Here is a 24689-nt window from a genome sequence, read left to right on the forward strand (position 1 = left end):
ATCTATGTGGTAGAATGGAGAGTTCCAGTCCTTCCCGCTCTGCATCTTTGGAGGCCAGCACTATTCTGGTTCCTGTAAGTATACACACATTGTATCCCCTCCGTTGTGCAGATACAGAACATAAGGGGCTTATTCCGTCTCCCCTCTATTTCAGGGACCTGCACTAAGGAGTGAATATCCAAGACCACAAAGCGAATGTGCACAATATGTGGGAAACTCCATGTCAAGACTGTACAGATAAGATACTTAAAGAGAAACAACCCTCCTTAAGGGAGGAGAGTAAAGGGATAGTCCACCAGGAAATACAGTTCTCCCTGGCTTCCATGTCCCAAGCGATACCTGCTCCCAGCGCCTCTCCAGCAGTCAAGAAAAGGAAGATCTATCATGAGGAAGATTCCCAGGAGTCCATACCAGAAGAATTTCTGAAGGAGGGTGAGCTGAGCCCAGTCCTGATATACATAATAGGAATTACTATTTTTCCTCGGAGAACATAGAGGAACTCCTTATGACTATAAGGAGGACCATGGAGGTGGAAGAGGAATGCGCATGCGCCTTACTTACTTCCGGCTATGCCCGCAGTTGAGCAAAGCATACTGTGCACGCGCGGCAGAACATTGCAATGCGCACACTCGAAATATGGCCGGAACTATGAATTTTACGAGAAATATTGCGTACAGCAGCCAAGGAGTGGTGGAGTGAAGGACCAAAGACAACGCCCATCGGACCGGACCCAACTCATTAACATACAGCACGGGTGAAATAAAAACGTTTTTTATGGGTTATACATATGGAGTCAGGGGGTTTCAAAAGGAGTTGGGAAATGCAAAGCTGACACTCAATCCAATGATATTTTTAGCTGATAAGCCTAAAATGTGGTGACAGATTCCCTTTAAGAAAAATGTATTCAAATATTTGTGGGAGATTCACAAGGAGTGGATTGCTGATGGAGTTATTGCTTCAAGAGCCATCACACACAGACGTATCCAGGACATAGGCTACAAGTGTCGCATTCCTTGTGTCAAGCCACTCATGACCAATAAATAATGCCAAAAGCGTCTTACCTGGCCCAAGGAGAAAAAGGTATTGTTTTCAGATGAAAGTAAATTTTGCATTTCATTTGGAAATCAAGGTCCCAGAGTCTGGAGAAAAAGTGGAGAGGCACACAATACACAATCCAAGCTGCTTGAGGTCTAGTGTGAAGTTTCCACAATCGGTGATGGTTTGGGAAGCCATGTCATCTGGTGTAGGTCCACTGTGTTTTATCAAGACCAAAGTCAGCGCAGCCATCTATCTGGAAATTGTAGAGCACTTAATGCTTCCCTCTGCCGACAACCTTTTTAGAGATGGAAATTTCATTCTCCAGCAGGAATTGGCATCTGTCCACACTATCAAAAGTACCAATACTTGGTTTAAAAACAACAGTATCACTGTGCTTGATTGGCCAGCAAACTTTCCTGACCTTAACCACATAGAGAATCTATGGGGTACTGTTAAGAGGAAGATGAGACACCAGACCTAACAATGGAGACAAGCTGAAGATTGCTATCAAAGCAATCTGGGCTTCTATAACACCTCAGCAGTGCCACAGGCTAATAGCCTCCATGCCACACCGCATTACTGCAGTAAATGATGCAAAAAATGATACATTTCAGCAGGCCAACATTTCGGATTTTAAAATCATTTTTCAAGCTGGTGTTATAAAGTATTCTAATTTACTGAGATAATGACTTTTGGGTTTTCATTGGCTGAAAGCCATAATCGTCAACATTAACAGAAATAATTACTTGAAATAGATCACTCTGTTTGTACTGAATCTATATAATGAGTTTCACTTTTTGTACTGAAGAACTGAAGTAAATAAACGTTTTATTTTAGTTTAGTGAGAAGCACTTGTACTCCCAGAGAAGAGATTGTTGCCTCCACGCCCCTTCTCCAGAATGCTACAGCATTATTAGCAGATGCCTCTGCAGAGTCACTCAGAGTAGTGGCAAGGTCATCTTCCCTATCCAACTTGGTAAGACAGGCTCTTTGGCTCAAGTCATAGGGGTTTAATGTAGCCTCAAAAATGAAACAATGCTCTATTCCCTTCAAGGGAAAATACATGTTTGGACCAACCCAAGATGACTTGTTGGAGAATGCTTTTGACAAGAAAACACCCCTTCCCGAACCAAATAGTTCAGAGAAGAAGTCCTTTTGGCCCCCTCGGGAGCAACCTTCCCAGTTCAGGGGTAAAGTAAAAACAGGGAGGTGGAGCCACACCAAAGGTGGCCGAGGCAGTAATTTATTTCTCTCCCAGGGCCAGTGTCAGAATAAAACCATAACGCCCAAAGGAGAGTAGGAGGTCGCATCTCACATTACCTTCCACAATGGCGGGAGGTGTGCACCAACCCGTGGGTCCTAAGATCCATCCAGGAAGAAGTGAAGATGGTTTACCTCCTACCCTTCACAGTGTGAATATAATGCAACTCTCTTCACAGATGCTCCAAAGCACCCTGAATTTCGGCCTAAAGAACCTGCTTGCCTCAGGAGCGGTTTCACTAGTCCAGGAGATGGAGAAGAACAGGGTCACAACTCCTGCCTGTTCTTAATAAAAACAAAATAAGCGAATCCTACAGGATCATAATAAATTTGAAACCACTGAACCAATACATCAGGTACAGGAGGTTCAAAATGGAGTTCATCAAATCAACAGTTCCCTTTATAGGGAAAGACATTACCATAGCTACAATTGACCTGCAGGAAGTGTAGTATCATCTACCGATTCATCCCAAGTACCAGAAATTTCTAAGATTCATAGAAACAAGTGACACATCAATTCAATTCCCATTCATCACCCCTATTATTCCCAGAAATTATGGCGGAGGTCATTGCTCACATCAGAAGTCGACAGATCTGCATTATTCCATATCTTGATGACTTCCTGCTAGTAGGTTCCTCGGTGCGAACACTGATGGAGCATATACAGACAACGACAGATTCTGACATCTCTGGGGTGGCTAGCAAAACAACAGAAGTCTAATTATGGTCCCTTCCACAAAGAAGTTCTTAGTTCTTCTGGATTCTTTTTGCCCATAGAGAAGCAAATCCAACTGAGGACAAAGGTAAACATCCTGCGGAGCAGAAAATCGGTGTCTGAGATTTGACATGTTGGTCCTGGGCTCTATAAGATCATGCATCCTGACAGTAGCCTGGGCCCAAGCGCACACCAGAGACCTTCATACCTATATTGCAAATTTGCGATGGATTCCCCAAGTCTCTGAACAGGAGGATATCGGTACCTACCCAGATAAGGACATTTGTTATCTTAATGGAACAACCCAAGGAAGGGCTGAACAGGGGAGTTCCTTGGATTCAGATCCCGCCAGTCACCATAGAAATGGATGCCAGCAAAAGAGGGTAGGACGCCATGGTTGCCCAGAAATCCTTCCAACGTCACTGGTCTGCCAAAATCAGCAGACAGTCCTCATATTTCATGTAATTGAAGACGGTGGAAGAGATACTCAGGACAGCAACATCATTGATTAGAGGTACCCACGGGAGAATCTATTTGGACAATGTGACTACAGTCGCGTGCCGCCGTCACCAAGGAATCTTGAGGCACAAAGAACTGAAAGGCATTTCTGCAAGAATATTTTCTTGGGCCGAGGAAATTCTTCTATCTGTGTCAGCCCTCCATATATGGGAATCAGCTAACATACAAGCTGACTTCCAAAGCAGAAAGGATATCTACCTATTTTTCACTGAACCCAGACAATGCCTTCGCTCACCAATGGAGGTTCAATCTAGCATCCGCCTTCCCTCCGATTCCACTTTTACCAAAAACTGCAGAAAATAAGAATCGAGCAGGCCAATCTTATTCTGATAGCACCCCTCTGGCAGAAAAGGATCTGGTTTGGCACCATAACCAGCATGTGTGTGGACGGTCCCTTAGTCCTTCCACAAATCTGGGATTTGCAACACCAAGGGCCAATCTGCCATCCGGAAATCGAGAACTGACATCTAGCAGCCTTGCTTCTGAGTTCTCGATCCTAAAGACCAAAGGGGTCTCAGAGTCATTAACACCCTACAAAAAAAGTAAGAAACCGGTAACAAACGCCATATATCACAAGACCTGGAAGATATTTGTATCATGGTGTGCACCAGATCGACCGGATCCCTGACAGCCCAACATCGCCCAAATCCTGGACTTCCTACAAAAAGGCCTGGAAGAAGGACTCAGACCCAGTACACTAAAGGTTCAATTGACGGCATTGGGTTCATACTTCGACCAGACCCTGCCCGAATATCGCTGGGTGAAACGATTCATGACAGCAGCCCACCCGCCCTCGTCCTGGACCAGTCAGTCTGGTCCCCGCCTGTGACCTTAATCTAGTCTTTAAGGAGTTGACTCTTCCACTATTTTAACCTTTATCATCAATAATGCTGGAAGAACTGTCCTGGCTGGTTGTAGTGGCAATCACGACAGCCATATGGGTGGAGGAGTTACAGGCTCTTTCAATAAATTAATCCTGAGGATAATAGAATACCAGCTGGTGCTCCACCTTGACTCTTTGTTTCTACCTAAGGTAGTTTTGGACTTCCATAGAAATAAAGACATACTACCTTCCTACTGCCAAAACCCAAGGAATAGAAAGGAAGAAAATTTCCATTCTCTTGATGTAAGTAGAGTGGCCCTGCATCATTGTCACTTGGCAAGAGTGGAGGAAGGATAACAACTTATTCTGACCATAAGGTTGAATGAACAAGGGAAAGAAAGCATCCAAAGCTAGAGTGGCCAACTGGGTAAAAAGAGCAATTGCTGAAGCTTACAGGTTCAGAATCTTACGCCTCCACATAAGTTCACAGCTCATTCCACCAGATCAGTACTAGCGCCTTCATCGAATAGATATGCAGAACCGCTACCTGGTCGTCAGTCCACACCATTTTCAAACCTTACAGCCTTGACTTGACCTCCGTTAAGGATTTATTATTCAGGAGAAAAATTCTCCAGGCGGTTGTCCCTCCCTAGACATTAGTCTTTGGTATTCCTCCTGTGTGCTGTTATGGGGGGGTTATTGGAGAAAATAGAAGTAGACTTACTAGTAATTCGGTTTCTTAAAACCCACCACGACAGCACGGGTAATTCTCTCCCCTTGCTCAATTATTAGATCCAGTAATAATAAATATAATTTGAAGCATTCATACTCTTGTGGTCCTTTATAATAACGCTGGAGGGAGGATGTGTGTGTGTGTGGGTTTATTTGACCTCTTTCATGTTTGCTATCCCTATTAGGGTGAGGTGACATCCTCCTGTGGTGCTGTCGTGGTGGGTTATTAGAAACCAAATTGTCTGATTTCTATTTTCTGTGGAATAAGACATCAGATCGTAGATATCAAGGTATTCTTTTATTCAACGTCCGATGACCTGTGTGCCGATATAGACAGATTAGGGGGATTGATCCTACTGACAGATTCCCTTTTAAGATTTTGGATATAACTTGATCAGTGTCTGACCAGTGTAAGAAAATCTTACCCAACCTATTATATAAAGGAAGGTGAAAGAGAGAGTAAAACAAAGCCAGTTTCTCTTGAATAAAGTGTTTGTTTTTTTGTAAAGTTCATGAATGTTGCTCTTCAGGTATGGCAGCCATTTAAAAATTAGTGTCCACTTGAGTCACTTTGAAGACATGTTAGAGAATCGAGATGATTAATGATATCTTTGATACCTGCACCAAGTGCGAGCTGTGAAGAAAGTTTTAAAAATACAACTTTTAGAGGGTATGTCGGCACATTCATGCTGCTAGAGCCATAAGCCGCAAGAATTACAGAGACTGGGTTATTGCAGTCATGTATTTACTCTGAAATGCTGCAGTTTTTTAAAGAAGTCATTTGGTGTCCAGGGATGTGCTGACTTGCCACATAGGTATGACAAATGCAGGGACAAGAGGTGTCCTGTTTCTACACAGAGCAGAGAAAAGAGAAGACTTTAACTGTGTAGAAAGGCAAAAGGAGCAATTGTTAGTACCCAGTGCTATATAATACGATGACTGCAATATATAAAGAGGATATAAACTTTAAAACTGCTGAGAGCAGCTCCACTTTCTGACTTGGGTTTCTGGGCCTGCTTCAAAGACAGTGACCCAACCTGCGACATAATAGTATATCATATGGTGGGATGGAGTTAAATGGAAGCCATGAGCTTGAGGTCAACTGTCCATATCCAACAATATATTTTGTTGGTAAGCTATAAGTGAGAGCAAATCTTGCATGTATTTTTATGGTCTAATATCTTGGTCGTATTGGTCTTTGTACATTTTGAAAATACTGAAATCCTCATCCATTATTAATTAATGTCCTGATGTCCCACAGGTTGCGAATGAAGCCTGATGTTGTATTACGGCACCTATCAATTGCTATCTGCTCCGCAGACCAGAGTTACATGCCCCAGCAAGTGGGTGTCGCAGTGGGAAGGAACCCCAGCAATCTGCAGGAGGTTCGAGAGGTCCACATTACCAGCAATACTACAGGATATGTGACATTGCTGGAAAATGCCAACATAAATCAGATGTGTGAGTCTGTCGAGTAATTCGCCGCTTGGTTTTCCATGTCTTGCTTTGCTTTTTCCAGATGAGTTATAATCGGGCTGTAAAATAAATCACCGCTTAGGTGAAAAGAACACACTTGGCATATGCTGTGCACATGGGGTCGTATGGATATGTTCAGAGGATGCTCTGGGGTTGTCATTGGCATATCCTTAATGGGTTCCCAAAGCATGGTGTTAGTAGCACCTATAATTACTGCCTGGTTAGATGATATTGTGGTGTTCGGTTTACCTGAATGTAATTAGAGCACAGAGTACAGTTCTGCTTGTTGGATGGCTTAGGTGCCATTAGTACTGTACCTTATATGTGAAGCATGCTCTCACAATGGCCTCTCTGCTCTACCTGGCAGTGTGAGTAAGCAGAATTAATGATGACTCAATAATGGTCCACTTGGATGATCTCATCAGTGTACATTGGTTGTCTTTAACTACTGGAGAAAAAGGCAATTCACTTATGTAAGCTGCTTCCATTATGATTAAAGTTAACCCTTTTATGCCCTGTGGTAATAGTACATCACAATCAGCCGGTTGTACCTATGAATCCATCTTACTATATCATAGCGATGGAGTTAGCACAGGTGTAGATCCTTGCTATTACTAACAGCCAACCGGATAGAAGTTGCCAATAATGCTTGTGGCTTCTAATGATTTTTCCTCCTGACACCCTGTTGATTTTCCAAAAGAATATGGTACTGGAGGGCTGTTATGTCGGGCTGCTGGCCTATGTGTTTTCTTGTTCGGCTTCTCTGTGGCAAGTCCTTATAATAGGTTGCCTGTCCGTAGAATACTGAGAGACAATGATACTTTACAATACTGGAGGTTAGCGATTAGAGGATCGCACAGTAAAGTCCCATAGTGGGATACAAAAACAGAAAAATAAATGAATCTTAAATCAAGTTTAATAGAAGCAATAAAGTTAAAATACATTTTTTTTTGTTAAATTTCACTTATAACGCAAACATAGTAAAATGTATATAATAAAGCTATAAAGGTGAAATTGACTTTTTTTTCCCATTCTGCCCCTTCAAAAAACATATGTATGAACGTTAATCAGTGAACTAGATGTGTCTCAAAATGGTACATCTAAACGTTTTTACCACCCCATCTGAACGCAGCATGATGTAGAGATAGAGACCCTGATTCCAGTAATTTATCACTAACTTTACTGGGTGCTGCAGCTTTGATAAAATCACTGTTTTATCTGCTGCAGATCTATTAGTTCTCTGAAGGCAGAGCCCTGTTTATCGCTGCCTGCACCATTGGTTTACAGCTCTCTGTGTACACGGTGCATAGGCAGAAAGCTGCCAATTGGTGGCAGAGGCTGTTTTCTATAAAGCTAATGAGTATGGAGGACTACATGGCAGCAGGTTTACTAGTCCATCCCTTTCTGAGAAAACTTATTTTATAAAAACTATGGCAAGCAGCCCAGTAAGTGATACATCACTGAAATCGGGGTTTCTGTCTCTCTATTACGCTGCTCTCAGATCATATACGGTATCAAAAATCAGGTGACAGATTCCCTTTAAAAAAAAAAAAAAGTAAAAAACCTCTTGTGATACTATTGTGACAGAAAAATAAATATAGCTTTAGGTATGTGGCATGAAAATGTCTTCATTATGCAAAAGTGGTACAATAGAAAACTCCTATCCAAAAACTGAAGCATAAACATGTTGCCATAAATGTAATGACCCGAATATACTCTAGGTATACAGTGAATATCATCAAAGTAAAATAAGTTTTTTTTTTTCTTTTTTTTTTCTCCACTACACACAAGAATGTGTAAATGCTAATTGGTGAGTTATACGTACCCTAAAATGCTACTACTGAACATACAATGTTCCCTCAAGACTTCATTCATCTAAGCTAAATAAGTGATGGCCCTAAAAATCAAAAGATGGAGCAGTGCGTCCTGGGGATCAAGGTGGCCGCAGAGTAAAACCTTTCATGCCTGCCTGTTCTAAATGTTATCTTCCCTGTTGTGCAGACGTACAGATCAATATTAAGCGATGTCTGAGTGATGGCTGTGACACGAGGATCCACGGTCTCCGAGTGGTCGGCTACCAAAAGATAAAAAAGTCGGTAGTGTCTGTATCTGATGCCTCCGCGATCTGGAATCTTTCTCTAATGACGTCACTTATAACCACCTCAATGGAGACCCACCCAGCTCTGGCTCAGGCTGTCCAGCAGCACACACAGTATGTAACGTTGCCTCTATCTTTAGAATACTTTGCATATGTCAATTTTCTGAGATTTCATGTAATTAAAGTAAGCTGTCCATTTTCTGAAAATCTTCTTTACTCGCCGTCCTCACGCCCAGAGCGGAGTCTCTGCTGCTGTTCCGTGTCCATTATTGGTTGTGGTGCTGACGTCAGTTCATACAGCATGACAGCCAATCTGTGAGCCCCGAGACCATGAGGGGTTTTATCAGCTATATGGGCAGAACCGCAGTCCTTACTGATGTGCTGCCCACTTAAGGGGGATGGCTTTCTTTTGAGGCCTCTTTTTTTTTTTCTGTTTAAACCCATGTATTTTGGGCTAAACATAATTTACATTTGGGTTTCATTACATATTTTGCACCATTTGGCTTTTACAGGCTGTTTTTTTTTTTTACGTTACTGGGGTTTGTGGCTATAAATTAGCTGAGAGGAGCTCTGGAAAAAGCAGATAAGAGTTAGAAATTTTCCTGTTATAATTTCCAGCTCACTGACAGATTCCCAAGTAAAGGGGTCTGACGTTTTCTCCTGTTAGCGCAGCTTTCCTCACACACTGACCAAGAACTTCTGTCCATACAATGGCTGCTGATGGAGGTGCATGTGACCAGACTATCAGCCTCCTAGCGGCACAGGAGTCTACTTGTACAAGTGGGACCGCAGTGGCTTCTCCTTCTCCCCGTCAGTGCTTGTACAGGGAGAGACCAGTCAATCACTGGCAATAGGCAGGGAGAAGCTCCACCTGTCCAACTAATCTCTCGAGCGGCACGTTCATTCGCGGCTTTGTAAAGTATGTTTTTCTCTTAAACTCCTTATCAGAATCAAACATACATAGCTGAAATTATGCAGTCAATGTCTGATACATGGTGTCCGTGAATCGAGCAATCGGGCAGCATGTATTCACTGTCTGCTTCCCTTTTAAGGCTAAGTTCACACTAGGCGTTTTTGTTTTGTTTTTTTTTCTGCAGCAAAACCTGCACTCTAAATAGAAAAGAAGCAGTGTCAAAAAGAGGGATTTTTGGTACTCACCGTAAAATCTTTCTTGGAGCCTTCATTTGGGGACACAGGTAACCATGGGTGTATGCTGCTGTCGCTAGGAGGCTGACACTATGCAAAAAAAGGAAAATAGCTCCTCCTCCACAGTATACACCCACCGACAGGCAGGAAGTACCTCAGTTAGTGTTAAAGCAGTAGGAGAAGCAACAAAAACTCAACATATGTACCAATCCAACATGAAGACACATAGATCAAATAATGATACAACATACCAAATAATGGTACCACATATGTGCCAATGCAACAACAAAGGCACACCAATGGTACAAACAGTTAGAGAGGGTGCTGTGTCCCGCAATGAAGGCTCCAAGAAAGATTTTACGGTGAGTACCAAAAATCCTTCTTTATCGCTTCATTGGGGGACACAGGTAACCATGGGACATCCCAAAGCAGTCCCTAATGTGGGAAACAGGAAGATTCAAGGAATAAATGTGCTCAGGTCTGTCGGTGCAAAACCGCCACCTGCAGCACCTTCCTTCCCAGGCCTGCATCAGAGGAGGCATGGTATGAACCCTGTTAAGACTAACAAAAGAGGGCAAATATGACCAGGTTGCGGCCTTACAGTCTGGAAAGCCAAATCCTGGTGACAAACAGCCTAGGAGTCCCCTACCGCAGGGCGGAGTGAGCCTTCATCCCCAGAGGAGCCTGCACCATCGGAAGAGACTGTTTGCCTTGGAAGCGGACTGCCTCACGGCAATAGAGAAACTAGAAGCTAGGAGCCCTTTAAGGCAACCTTCAGAGAATGATGAGCAGGGAATCAGATTGACGAAAGGGAGCAGTCCTTGAAAGGTAGACTCGGAGAGCTGTGATGGAATCCAGCTTGTAGAGGGACTTATCCAGGGGATGGACTGGAGAGACATAGAAGGAAGGACAATGACCGCGTTAATGAGAAAGGAAAAAAAGACCACCTCAGGAAGAAAGGAAGGGCCAGGCCCGAGAACCATCTTGTCCTGATATAGGGTCAGGAGCGGGGAACGGCAGGACAATGCCGCTAACTTGGAAACTCTCCTGATGGACATAATTGAACAAAGAGAAATGTCATGTGTTGAATGGGCTAAAACAGGTTGCGCGCTGCGGCGCGCAAAAGACTAGATTAAAATTCCATGGATTTATCGGTGGACGAGTCCTTGAAGAAAACCAGGAATGAAAGGAAAACGGACATAGGGACCAGACCCTTGTCCATACTCCACCAAAAGAAGGCCTTTCAGTATTTGTAGTAGATACGCAAGGATGCTGGTTTCCCGGTCCCAATCATGGTCTGAATGACCAGCTGGGGAAAAACTCAGAGACTATGAGCTCTGGTGGAAGAGAGAACCTTGAGAGAGAGGATCTGGATGGCCTGGAAGCTTCCAAGGGGCGTCTTTGAACATATTCACCGGGCCTTTCTTGGCCAATCCGAAGATAACATGAATATAGGGATCCCTTCTTCCTTTTCACAACTCTCGGGCCGAGGGGAGAGACGGAAAAGGAGAGAGCAGATGAAATTGTGACTATGATATTACTAGAGCATCGCAACAGGTGGCTAGCAGGTCCCGGGATCTGGGTACGAACCAAGGAACCTTGTGGTTTATCCAGGACGCCACGAGGACAACGTCTGGAGAGCCCCATTTCAGCATATATGGATGAAGACAGAGGGGCTGAGCCATTGGTTGCCCGAGCGAGGCCCAGATGGCTCCGAAAATCCATTGCCTGGATTCCTACCCTCGGAATGTGCATGGATGATGTGGCGGAAACATTACGCTCTGCCTCTCGCAGAATCCTTGTTAACTCTGACTTCACTTGTTTGATGCGAGTACCGCCATAGGCTAGGTTCAGATTGCGTTAGAGCAATCCGTTTAGCGCCTAGCGCTAGCGGATTGCGCTAACGCAATGTGTTTTAAGGGGTCGCGTTAAACGTCCCGGCTAGCGCAGATTTACGATCTCCGATCGGCGAGAGCGGGGAACGGACCTCGGGCGCGCCTCAGACGCTGCAAGCATCGTCCGCGGCGCACCACAAAACACCGGCACATCGCTAGCGCGTGCTAAAAATGGCATGCGCTAGTGATGCGCGTTCCCATTGCTGTTAATGGGCGCGCTAACGGACGCATTGCACGGCGTTAATTTCGCCGTGCAACGCTATCAGTTAGCGCTGTCCCATTAACGCAATGGGAACCTAGCCTTAATGGTTTATGTAAACCTCAGCCGTGGCATTGTCTCTTGGGCGTTCCAGTGGCTCTGCGCAACTAATTAAAAACAGCTCCGCAAAAGATGAGACTGGCGTTGTTGGTGAAAACCTGCCACTAGAGAGGAAAGAGGAACTTCCTTTATAGAACTGATGTCGACGGCGTCACCAGATGAAACACTGCTTCACTCTGAGAGGAAGAAGCACAGGATTGTCCGTGGAGACGACCAGAGAGCCTGCTGAAGGGGGCGGGCATGGAACTGGGCAAAAGGAACGGTTTCCAAGGCCATTTCCCCTAGAACTCCTATGCAGGACCATAGGGGAAGAGAAGCTGATCGCTTTAGAGTACAGAAACCCCTGGCAGAGGGATGAAAAACCTTCTCCATTTGAAGGAAGAGACGGGCTTGGGTCATGTCGAACCCATACCTAGTAACACCAAGTACTGAACAAAGGTGAGGGAGGACTTTTCTCTGTTTATAATCTAGCTGAGATGGACCCAGATATGTAGAGTAAACTGAAGAATCTGGTTGCAGTCTCAGCGGGATGGCTCATTGATCAGAAGATTGTTTAAGTAGGGAAATATGAAAAATCCCTTGGATAGAAGAATGACCCTGACCGCTGCCATGACATAAATAGTCTGGGAGCAGAGGCTAGGATGAAGGGAAGGGGCGTGAATTGATAAGGACCCTCCTAGATCGCACATCATAGGAGCCTCTGAAGCTAAACACAAACAAGAATGTTAGAAAAATTCTCCTGAGTCCATGAAAGTGATTACCGAACTTAGTTACATCGTCCTGAAGAGAAAGGACCGAACGTGAACGGTAAACCGCTTGAGGACTTAAAACTAGCGTTCCGCCTTTCTTCATGACTAAGAAAGAATAGAATAGAACCCCGAGAACAGTACGTTCGTGGGGACGGGTACGATCACTTCTGTGAATGGCAGGTAAAGACTGCCTGAAGAACTGCTGGGGCCTGCGACGTATGTCTTGACGGGCGAAAAAACAAATGGAAACTTCTTGCTGGGGGACAAGAACGTTCGATATTGTAGCCGGAAGTCACTATCTCTCTCGAGGTTGAAGCAACCTTTTCCTATTAAAAGGACATTAGGTGTTTTTCCCCCACCAGTGGCATCCGAAACTATTGATCCAGCTTGGATCCAAAAGATCTAGGAAGGCAAAACCAGTGAGGCCAGAGAATGTAACGTATGGCAACGATGCTGCCGGTAGTCGTGACTGAACAACCAGCCGCATCAAAAGGGGAGCGGACACGAGATATTTGCTGGCTTGGGCAATCTGATCAGCCAGATCTGGCCTCCCATCCGGAATACCTTGATGAAGTATTCTTGCCACGACAGACATGGAATTTGACACCCAGGTGTAGGCAAATGTGGGGCAGAGAGAGAGAGAGAGGGGCGCCAGCTGCCTCCAAGGCTGACTTAACCAAGGCTTCATTCTGTCTATCTGTAGAATCCTTAAGGAATGCGCCAATCAGTAGAGACAAGGCTGTCTAGGAAGACAGGCGAGAAGCAGGTGGATCCACCTTAGGGATTCTGCCCATTTATCAAGAAGGCCTGGTCTAAAGGGGTAGAGGATGTGTGGCTTCCTCCTACCTGGGAGGCGCTTTTCAGAGTGTTCCCAGTGTTTAGACATAGTCATGACAAGTTCGCTGATCAGGGAAAATTACGGGAAAAACATTTTTTTACCCATTTGAAAGTAACGGAGTGCTCATGAGCAGGAGCCTCATCCTCCCGTAGTTTCAGAGACTTGGTATTTTGCCAAGATGAGGTTATTGAGCATATCTTGCATCTTTCAGGTCTGGTCCGTATCGGACTCAGACTGGGAATCCATATCCGACCCAAAAACTGCCTCCAAGGAGGGGCATGGGATGAGGAATGCATCCAGGATAAAGTAGAGGGACCAGCCGGTTCTTTTGCTTTGTACGCGATCTGTGACCTGTGAAGGTCATGTGCGTGCGAATCACCGTGAGAGGTGTTCGGATCACTGGTGGCAGAAGACAAACGTGAAGGACGCTCCAGGACCTGGACCAGGGATTGTGAGAGTTTGGTCAGATCTGAGAACAACTGTGACCTGGCAACAGCCCACTCCGGAAGGAGGGGAGTGCTCTCATTCCAGGTGTTAGAGGGTTTATCTGAATGCCACTGCTCTTGTACAGATGGCACCAGCATCGCAATTATAGGGACAGGAATGGGCCTCCCTGAGATTGGGGCATAAGTAATAGGCTAAGGCTACAGCTGGGAGAGCGACACCACACTGCTCGCTCAGCCGCCCTCCTGGGGAGGCAGGGTGAGAGATTACACCCTGATTCCCTGAATGCTGTATCTGAAAGAGAAAACAAAATCGTTAATAAAAACAATAAAAACCTGTAAAGAAAGCAGGGTTAGCAGCGGATCTGAAGATCTAGGTCCGCCTCCTACAGACACTAAGCACAAACTGAGGTACTTCCTGCCTGTCGGTGGGTGTAAACTGCCAGGGAGGAGCTATTTTCCTTTTTTTTCGCATAGTGTCGGCCTCCTAGCGACAGCAGCATACACCCATGGTTACCTGTGTCCCCCAAAGAAGCGATAAAGAAATGCATGTTTTGGTGCTGTTTTTGCTGCATTTTTCAGGATCCCAAAGTTCACCTTTGCTTCCAACACAGAAGTATGAACACAGTTCACCAATACAAGACATATGTTCATGGAAACATAAACATGCAAATGTAACAGCTGGGGGAGGTGAATTGGTCTGGAATAATGTACCTAAGACACTGGCAGTGCATTGAGTGTGTAGTACACTGTTTAAGTTTTACACTTCGGTCAGCCATTGAGTTGCTCAGGCATTGCTCAATCTCACACCTTGGTTGGCCATTGTTAACTTTTTATGCTTCACTAACTTAAACTGTACTAATCAATCTGCCATCCTTAGATGACCAAGACAAGATGGTAAACCTGGAAAAAACATAAAAATAAATGTTTTTCATACACTGCTGTACTTGCTTTTATTCATTAAAAACTGGAAACACTGATATCTGGGTTTTTATTTGCAGTGTTTTGTCAGCATTTTTTTCATCACCCATTGCTTTCAATGGGTGAAAAACGCTGAAAGTGATATACTCTGTCCAAGAATACATGCAAAGCACAAAATGATGAAAGAAAAAACAATGTTTGTGCATGACATTTTTCAGATCTCATAAACATAGCTGGTACTGTAAAACGAAGCTGAATATTAGCATAAAAAAGCCTATTGTGAACTTAGTCTAAGGGGTTAAAAGAACACCAAGCAGTGCGACCGAAGTGTGTAACAGTAATGTCTACTCATATAACTTTGTTTAAATGATTCCAATTGACTTTGCGCTCTTCTTGCAATGGCACCGTGCGTCTGACATCTGATAGTTCTGATCTGCTTTCATCTACTATGATGTTTTCTATGTACTGTATATAGTAGTGCAGCACTCTCCGCTATACCGACCATACCCTCCACCTGAAACAAAGGAACTAGTGCAATTGTACACAGAGCCCAGCAATTGCTGCGCCATAGAACTGGTTTGTCTGGCAGACTTTTAATCTAAGTCTGTCTACTGAGCTTTGCATACACCTGTATTTGCTTTCATTGTGTTTTTAGTGTTTATTTTCATTTTATGCAAAGTAGACATGACCTTTTACATAATTGGGCAGGCAAATGATCTAAGGTGAAGCTCCACAGCAGAGATAGTGCAGGCAATGAGTATGTAACCTAGCATCCACTTATCCGGCACTGACCTGCAGCATAATGTGCCTGCACATGATCAGAAGCTCATGAATTGTATGCAGAGGACTACTTGGCAGCTGTTTACTGTTCCTGTAATGATGATCTGCTGATACAACTTTGTTTTTAGCAAAACTGCAACAATGTGGTGATCCTGCAGTCATACTCCTTAGGCTATGTGCACATGTTGCGGATTCTCTGTGGATCCTCAGCGTTTTTTGCGGTGCAGAAAGGCTGCAGATCCGCAATTGATTTACAGTACAATGTAAATCAATGAGAAAAAAAAAAGCTGTGCACTTTGCGGAAAATCCGCTGCGGAAACGCTGCTGTTTAAAAGAAGTAGCATGTCACTACTTTTTTATATTATAGAAAACCGCAGGGGTAAAAAACGCAGCAAATCTGCAAAAAAAAAAAAAAAAAAACCCAGCAAAAATGCACAAAAAACGCTGCGGATCCGCACAAAATCCGCAGCTGCGTTTTCTGCCAAGAGGCAGAATCTGCACCAGAAATTCCTAAGGCTAATCCGCAATGTGTACACACAGACTTAAGGGTATGTGCACACGTAGGTGGGATCTCTGCAGATTTTTCCGCACCTGTTTTTGTAAATCCGCAGGTAAACCGCACTGCGGATTACCTGCGGAATTGGTGTTTGTGCGGATTCCACCTGTGGTTTTACACCTGCGGATTCCTATTATGGAGCAGGTGTAAACCGCTGCAGAATCCGCACAAAGAATTGACATGCTGCAGAATGTAAATCGCTGTGTTTCCGCGCGTTTTTTTCCGCAGCATGTCCACTGTGGATTTTGTTTTCCATAGGTATACATGGTACTGTAAACTCATGGAAAATAGCTGCAGATCCGCAGCGTCAAAACCGCTGCGGATCCGCAGCAAAATCTGCAGCGTGTGCACATACCCTTATATGTCTTCTTGCTAACCAACAGAACATATGGGTGAGCTAGATACGGTAGATATATTGTCATTTGTTGTACGCATGTCTGAGGTATGCAACGTTTAAATCTGAACCTTCTGTTTTACTTGAGGATGTAGCCTCCATTTTTGTTCCTTGTCATTTTTGGAATCTGCGTGCCAGTGGATCCAGAGATGTATTAGTCCTAAGTAGTGATATATCTGTGAATACATAATTTGTCTAGAACTGTGTGCACAAGATCATTAGACACACTGGCAAAATTGAAAAAGAGAAATTTGTAAAAGTGTACATAACCTATAAAATGGAAGGCTGAATTAAATGATGATTTAATAGAATTGTGGTTGTTTGTTTATTTTTTACAGGAAGGCTTTGGAACACATGACTCCACTTTCCTTGACGCCGGGTACTGCAGAGTTACCAAATTTCTTATCACCAAATGTTCTTGAAGAGGTAAACAGTTTCCTTATGAGGATAGCCAGGTAATGATAACTTACTACTTCTTATAGAAAACATCTGTCTCTTTACTATTGGCTTTATTTTTTGCTAACATTAACCCTTGTTGTTGTTTCTCTTAAGCTGCTGCTCTACACCGGAAGTGAATTTAAATCTACTTGCGTTTGCTTTGGCAAGAGGGAATGTAGCAAAAGTGATATCGTCTCTTTGTACCATCCTGGATCATGTCGATGAGCAGTACAATGCCTCTTCACTTATTGCTTCCATGGAGTCTGTTAGAATTCGTCTACTCTATAAATACGGTATATTGTCTGTCTTTTTCCTGTCTTTTTTTTCTCTGAACACTTCTTTGCAAACAGTTTTCAGGCGTTTGTCTAGCATTTTAAAATTTTTCATCAAAATCCTTGGTATAAAATAACAAACTCTACTCTATTGATCCCTTCTTGGTTACCTTTCGATTTTAAATTTTAGGCTGTGTGCACATGTTCAGAGTTGTTCCACGTTGTTTTCGCTATAAAAAACGCATACATTAAGCATCCTATTAGAATGCAATCAGCAATTTTTGTGCACATGTTGCGTTTTTTTCTGCGGTGGAATCGCATTCCGTAAAAAAAACTGCAGCATGTTCATTCTTTGTGCGGAATCACAGGGATTCCGCACACATAGGAATGCATTGATCCGCTTACTTTCCGCATGTGGCTATGCCCACCATGCAGGAAGTAAGCGGATTATGTGCGGTTGGTACCCATGGTGGAGGAGAGGAGACTCTCCTCCAGGCCCTGGAACCATATCATTGTTAAAAAAAAAAAATGTAAATAATAAATTGTGATATATTCTCACCTTCCGGCATCCCTGGCAGCGTTCCCGCTCCTCGCGATGCTCCCGTTTCCAGTGATGCTTTGCGGCAATGACCTGTGCTGACGTGGGTCTCGCAAGATCGCTACGTCATCTGGGGTCATTGCCGCTAAGTATTATTGGGAACGGGAGTATCGCGAGGAGCGGGAAAGGCTGCAGGGGACACCGGAAGGTGAGAATATCACGATTTTTTTATTTCTAACATTAGATCTTTTTACTATTGATGCTGCATAGGCAGCATCAATAGTAAAAAGTTGGTCACACTTGTCAAACACTATGTTTGGCAAGTGTGACCAACCTGTCAATCCGTTTTCCAAGCGATGCTACAGATTGCTTGGAAAACGCTAGTGCCGATTCCGCATGCGTTATACCCGCGGCAGGAGTTGCGGAATTGCAGCAGAGATTTCCACAGCAATTCTGGACGTGTGCACATATCCTTAATGGCATTTTAAAGGGAACATGACATTAGATGCATGCTGCAAATTCATTGGCAGCATGTATCGGGTACTGGCTGCATGATCTCAGCCAGGTACGGATGACAGTATACAGCTTGTGTCTGAGGCATGCTCCCCATTGTTTGGACACCATGTATCTGCTGAATAGCAAAATGGCCGACAGCACATGGGATAAGTGGATGCACGTCCTAGTTCCACTGGACCCCCATGGAAAGTGTACATACCAAGTAAACAATGAAGGACAGCATCCAATCCAGGTGAAAGTGTTCAAAAATGGATTCCTTTATTTGCTGTCCTTCATTGTTTACTTACCATGTATCTGCTGTCAGGTTCCCTTTAACTTCTTGATGCAATCACTGTCAAAATGTCATTGCTGGAGTCTAGGATACAGACAGCAGCGGACTGGGGTGACTGGATCAGTAAGGTGTGGGGATCAGTTTGATATAATTCTAAGTGTTAAAAATAAAAAAAGAAGTACAGTACTATATACTCAAATTAGTGTCAATCCAATAAATATACCAAAACTAATATCTATAATAACTTTATTTCAAAACCAAAAACAGGATTAAAAACTAGCACAACACCCCAGATCCCTGTTGTTTGGGAGTGGGTAAATAAAACCTGGCCTATAGATTATAGGGCAATGGATGGGAGTAGGATAAAGAAAACCCTATATATCCCTAGATGCTCCCTGCCTGTCAGCGGAGGTTGGCACCCTCTTGGACGCAATATGGCGCCCCCGCTCCTCGACGGCTAGCCCTATAAACCCTTCAAGTCCCTCAAATAATGCGGGTATACTATAGCCGATAATACCTCTCAATACCTCACAGCCAAGACCCACACAAGAGACTAAACACACTACAAAAACATACCAGGTGGTAATTCACCAATAGACAACTTTAAGAAGCCCGATCTGACCATACCAGGCCCTATAGGTGTATAGATGTCTAACTAGCCTGTATAATGGCTATTGCACCCTCCAGAGACCCTAACCGGTAGTGCCTGCCTGACAGCGGAGGTTGGCACCCTCTTGAACGCAAAATGGCGCCCCCGCTCCTCGGCGGCTGTCCCTACTGACCCTAACAAGATCCCTATAAAAAAGGAACGGGAATCCTAACAATAATAGTGTCTATGGGGCTAGACCAGTGCGCCCTACCAGACTACCCCTATTGCTAGGTCAGATCAAAAAGCGAAAGCCAAGGTAACACAAGCACACAAGCACACAATAGTCTAGATAGACAAACTTATTTGTGGCCCACTAAATTATTAACAGATATTAACACAACCAGGGTAGGTATAACCACTTCCACCCCCCCCCCCCCCCCAGAAGGAATTATTCAAAACACTTATAGCCACAACCTTAGCTTAAATATAAGGGTCTCATATTACCGATAGTAAGATGCAACTGGTATACATATATTCATATATTCAAAAAGAAGCCCCGATTATAAATATACAGCCGGTGAAATACCAAAGAAACAAATAAAAAAAGCCTGAAACACTTATCTGTGTTCAGGTCTCGCCTCTACGCGTTTCCCCCCCATGATATGGTTCCTCAGGAGGCATATGGGTAAATCGAAGTCCGTGTACCGAAGTCACATCAGAGATAAATGCTGTGCCTAATTGCAGGAATGTTGCCTATTTATCAACTTCAAGAAATGACATCTCCCTGAATCAGAACTGATTTTTTTTTTCCAGTCTGCTCCATGACCATTGAGTATCTGTGCAGGCAGAAAGATCTACCACTTGATCATGACACTGGCAGTTATCTTTCCTGCGCTACACGTTTATCTCTAAAGTTGACTTTTTCTTCAATAAAAATCTGTAACTCAATAACAATTTCATAACTTTGTTTGGCTAATGGCAAGCCTGGACTCCAGCTCCTGTGAGATTACAACTCCCAACATGCCCTGACAATGGATGAATGCTGGGAGCTGTAGTTTCACTAACAGCTGGAGTTTTGAGCTTGCTGATTCGTGCCATAGTTTCTCACCTTTGAGGGTAGTCATTTAATTTGCTGCAGTAAGGAGTACATGGCTTAGGAATGGAGATCACTGGTCTAAACATTGTATTTTACCGAAATGTGCTCCTGCTCCCTATTTGCTTATCTTACCATTTATTTCAGGAAGACCATTGCAATTTACCTTACTTGCCTGTGACGTTAAAGGGAAAGAGGACAAATCGGGACCTGAAAACCTATTGGTGGAACCATGGACAGGAGATGGTGTGTTGTTGCTGTAGTTATTATTTTTTATTACTACATTTGTTTAAAAGCATGAACTATTTTAAAGTTTTTAAGATGAAACCTAGTTCCTATGATACACAAATATCTGTACTGTCAGTAATTACACTCTTTTGATATCCCATCATATGTTTTCAAAGAATTTTTACTTTATCATATTTGCAATTTTTACTTAATTCATTAGTTGGTATTTTATATATTACTTATAACAATTACGGTATGTTAAAGGGAATTTGTCAGCAGGTTTTGCTAGCCCATATGAGTGCAGCATAATGTAGAGGCAGAGGCCCCAATTCTAGTGATGTCACTTGCTGTGCTGCTTTGTTATTTTGGTAAACTCTCTTTTCTCCTTCGCCACATTGGGGGACACAGGACCATGGGTGTTATGCTGCTGTCACTAGGAGGCTGACACTAAGCTGAGACAAAAAAAAGGTTAGCTCCTCCCCTGCAGTACACACCCTCATGCTGGCTTCCAGAGACCCAGTTCAAGCTTAGTGTCCGTAGGAGGCACACTGGATTTAATTCTTTCCCTTTTTTTATCGGACGAAGGGGCGACGGAACCTTTCAAGGCTCCGATCTCCCCGAACCAACAACAGGCGAGCACGGGAGTTCACCTCTCCGTACCCTCTCCTGCGACGTGGGATGCCACTGCCTGAGCTGATTTTTTTGGGGGGCGACGGGCCTTTTCTAGGGAACGATCTCCCCCCCCTCCTTACAGACGAGCACATGGAGTGTCCTCCACGTATCCTCTTCTGCAGCCAGGTCTTTTTTGCCAGACATCTGCCCTGCCCACCAGGTTTTCCCTCGGCTGCTCAGAGGCACTTTACTTTGTGGCGTCTGTGCAGCCCCCACTGCATCACCACTGAGAAAGCGGATGATGGAAGGAGGCGGACGGTTCCTCTCCACCCCCTTTTCAGGGGATGGTGGATGGAGGCTCCCCAACCCCTGCACCGTCCTAATCAACAGAGGGGAATCCCCGGGCACAGCTCACCTGTCTCATGGTCCTGTGTGCAGCAAGTCTCTGCATTCCACCCTCTATTCGGGGGTAAGTGCCTCGGGGGGTGGGGGGGGGTTGGCTTTCGGCTGCTCTGCGGTCCCGGAGGGCTCCTTCTCAGCAGCGGCACGTTTTTTCAGGGTCCCCCTAGCCTCCGGCGCGCCGGGCCGAAGCCGCAAATTTAGTCCCCGGCTTCGGCCTAGCACAGGCCGCATCCCGACAGGCTCCACCCACCTTTCGCGTCATTTTGCTGACACTGACCCCACTGCTGACACTGACCCCGGTGTATCTAGTCCCCCTGCGTGGGTCGCTTCACTATCTCAGTCCGTGGATTTTTTAGCCAATGCTATCAAATCCATTCAGAACCCGCCTGGGGAGCGGTGCAATCCTTTTCATGGGTTAAGAGATCCCTCCGTAACAGGGGAATCGTCGGCCAGCAGGGGCCGCTCTCTCCGGAAAGAGTCACGGTCATCCAGAAAACGGATCCACACTACCTCTCCTGAGCACTCACCACGCCAGTCAGCTTCTGGCAGCTCCACCTCTTGCTCACCCTCTTTAGGGGTTCGTAGCGTTCACGACTCTGAATATGAGTCTGATGCATCCTTAGACCCGGATGCTCCGGAGTTTAGATCTACAGTTGACTCCCTCATTGAGGCAGTCAATCACGCTCTCAAAGTGGACGATGACCCTAATTCTGCTCCGGACCACTCAGTCTCCTTTACTAGAGCCAAGCGTTCTCATAAGACGTTCGCCTCTCACCCAGATTTCCTGGATATAGACAGGCGACACATGGAGCGACCGGATAAGCGTTTCACGGGCAAAAAGGCCCTGGAATCGAAGTATCCTTTTTCCGCAGATCTCGTTAAAGACTGGACGGAATCCCCACTAGTAGATCCTCCGGTTTCGCTCCTAGCTTCCAGAACTCTTATCCGTTCCGGATGGCGCTTCAATTAAGAATCCCACAGAACGCCAGCTAGACTCCCTAGCTCGCTCAGTGTACGAAGCCTCAGGTTCTTCCCTATCTCCCTCCTTCGCCGCGGCTTGGGTGGCCAAGGCAATGGTTTCCTGGGCAGATGCCCTAGCAAAATCCGTTCAGGATCAGGATCTCCCGTCCGAGGTGGCGGACCTTGCCAAACAGATTGCCATGGCTGGTGATTACGTGATGTACGCATCTGTCGATGCAGCGGACTGTGCAGCAACGGCGGCTTCAAACGCCATCACCATCAGAAGAGCTATTTGGCTCAGAGAGTGGCGCGCAGATTCCTCCTCTAAAAAGTCTCTGATTTCCCTCCCTTTTCAGAGCGGGCGTCTTTTTGGAGAAAAGCTAGACCAGCTTATTTCCGACGCTACAGGGGGAAAGAGCAAGTTCCTCCCCCAACAGAGGCCCAAGGCTGCCTTCCAGCGCCAACAATATTTTCGCTTTCGGCCCTTTCGTAGCAGTCCAGCCTGGTCCAATCCTGCCGCCTCTTCCAGATTGGACCGATCCTCACGCTCAGACATAGAGGTTCGTCCTTCTTTCAGGCCGAATTAGTCCTGGCGAGGAAAGTCTAGGCCTGCCAGATTCCCTTCGCATTGACTCGGGAACTGTTCCAGTCGACACCTCCAAAGTAGGCGGACGTCTACTTCTTTTTCAGCAAGCCTGGCTCTCCGTCATCCACGACGAATGGGTCAGGGATCTGGTGTCGTCTGGCTACAAAATAAATTCTCTGCCTCCTCTCCAGCACGGTTTTTTCCCTCTCGTCTCCTGAGTTCGGGAGCTCAGTCTCGCGCCATTCATTCCCTCCGCCAGAGCGGGGTCATTGTTCCAGTTCTGGAACACGAGAGGTTCAGAGGTTTTTTTACTCAAACCTCTTCGTCGTGCCAAAAAAGGACGGGAAGGTGCGCCCCATTTTGGACCTGAAGCTACTGAACAAGTGTGTAAAAGTACGTCACTTCAGGATGGAATCGCTTCGGTCGGTCATCATCTCGATGGAGAGAGGGGAATACCTGGCATCAATAGACATCAAAGATGCCTATCTTCATATCCCAATATTCCCGCCACATCAAAGGTTCCTCCACCTTGCCATCCTAGAGGACCATTTCCAATTCACGTCCTTACCCTTCGGTCTTGCCACGGCGCCCAGGGTATTCACGAAAGTCATGGCGGCCGTCATGGCCATTCTTCACTCTCGAGGAGTGGTCGTGTTGCCTTACATAGACAACCTCATAAAAGGTCCGTCTTATCAGGCCTGCGAGGCAAGCGTCCACATTACCTTGGATTCCCTTTCGCGCCTGGGCTGGTTGATCAACTTGGACAAGTCCTCTCCCGTTCCTGCCCGACGGATCTCCTTTCTGGGAATGATCCTGAACACCTCAAGGGGACTGGTCTTGCTTCCTCGGCCCAAGAGCTTCAGCATGAAGCTCAGACGCTCTGCCATCCTCGCCCACGACCCTTTCGGTTCGCCATGAAGATCCTGGGCAAAATGGTAGCCGCAATAGAAGCGGTCCCCTTCGCTCCACTCCATCTCCGCCCCTTACAACAGGCTCTGCTGGACAACTGGGACAGGAGTCCCTTATCCCTCGATCGTCCATGCCCTTTGTCCCCGCGGATCAGACAATCCCTTATATGGTGGACCCTGGGTCCATCTCTCCTCCAGGGGAAGTCTTTTCTCCCGATCCGCTGGCTAGAGGTAACTACTGACGCCAGACTCCTCGGCTGGGGAGCGGTGTTTCTACACCACTCTGCTCAGGGGCGTTGGACAATTCGGGATTCGAGGCTCCCTATAAACATCCTGGAGATTCGTGCGATCAGACTCGCCCTGAGACGTTTTCACTCCATGCTTTCACTCCATTGGTCACCCAGTCCGAGTCCAATTGGACAATGTCACAGCGGTGGCATATATAAACCATCAAGGGGGTACCCTCAGCAGGGCGGCGATGCAGGAAGTCTCCCACATTCTTCGTTGGGCCGAAGCCAACCACTCCACCATTTCCGCGGTGCACATTCCGGGCATCGAAAACTGGGCGGCGGAC

General features: G+C 45.4%; 1 protein-coding gene across 1 annotated transcript in view; it reads left to right on the plus strand.

Moving 5' to 3' along the window:
- The window catches only part of LOC138670277 (zinc finger ZZ-type and EF-hand domain-containing protein 1-like), a 306056-nt gene that overhangs the window by 38169 nt on the left and 243198 nt on the right, over positions 1-24689 (plus strand). Inside the window, exons 5-9 of the mRNA XM_069757472.1 lie at positions 6349-6548; positions 8565-8775; positions 17041-17157; positions 17255-17433; positions 20567-20665. Of these exons, the coding sequence (XP_069613573.1) occupies positions 6349-6548; positions 8565-8775; positions 17041-17157; positions 17255-17433; positions 20567-20665 (806 nt within the window). The remainder of the gene's footprint in view (positions 1-6348; positions 6549-8564; positions 8776-17040; positions 17158-17254; positions 17434-20566; positions 20666-24689) is intronic.

Source organism: Ranitomeya imitator, chromosome 3, assembly GCF_032444005.1.
Source record: "Ranitomeya imitator isolate aRanImi1 chromosome 3, aRanImi1.pri, whole genome shotgun sequence".
Lineage (NCBI taxonomy): Eukaryota > Metazoa > Chordata > Amphibia > Anura > Dendrobatidae > Ranitomeya > Ranitomeya imitator.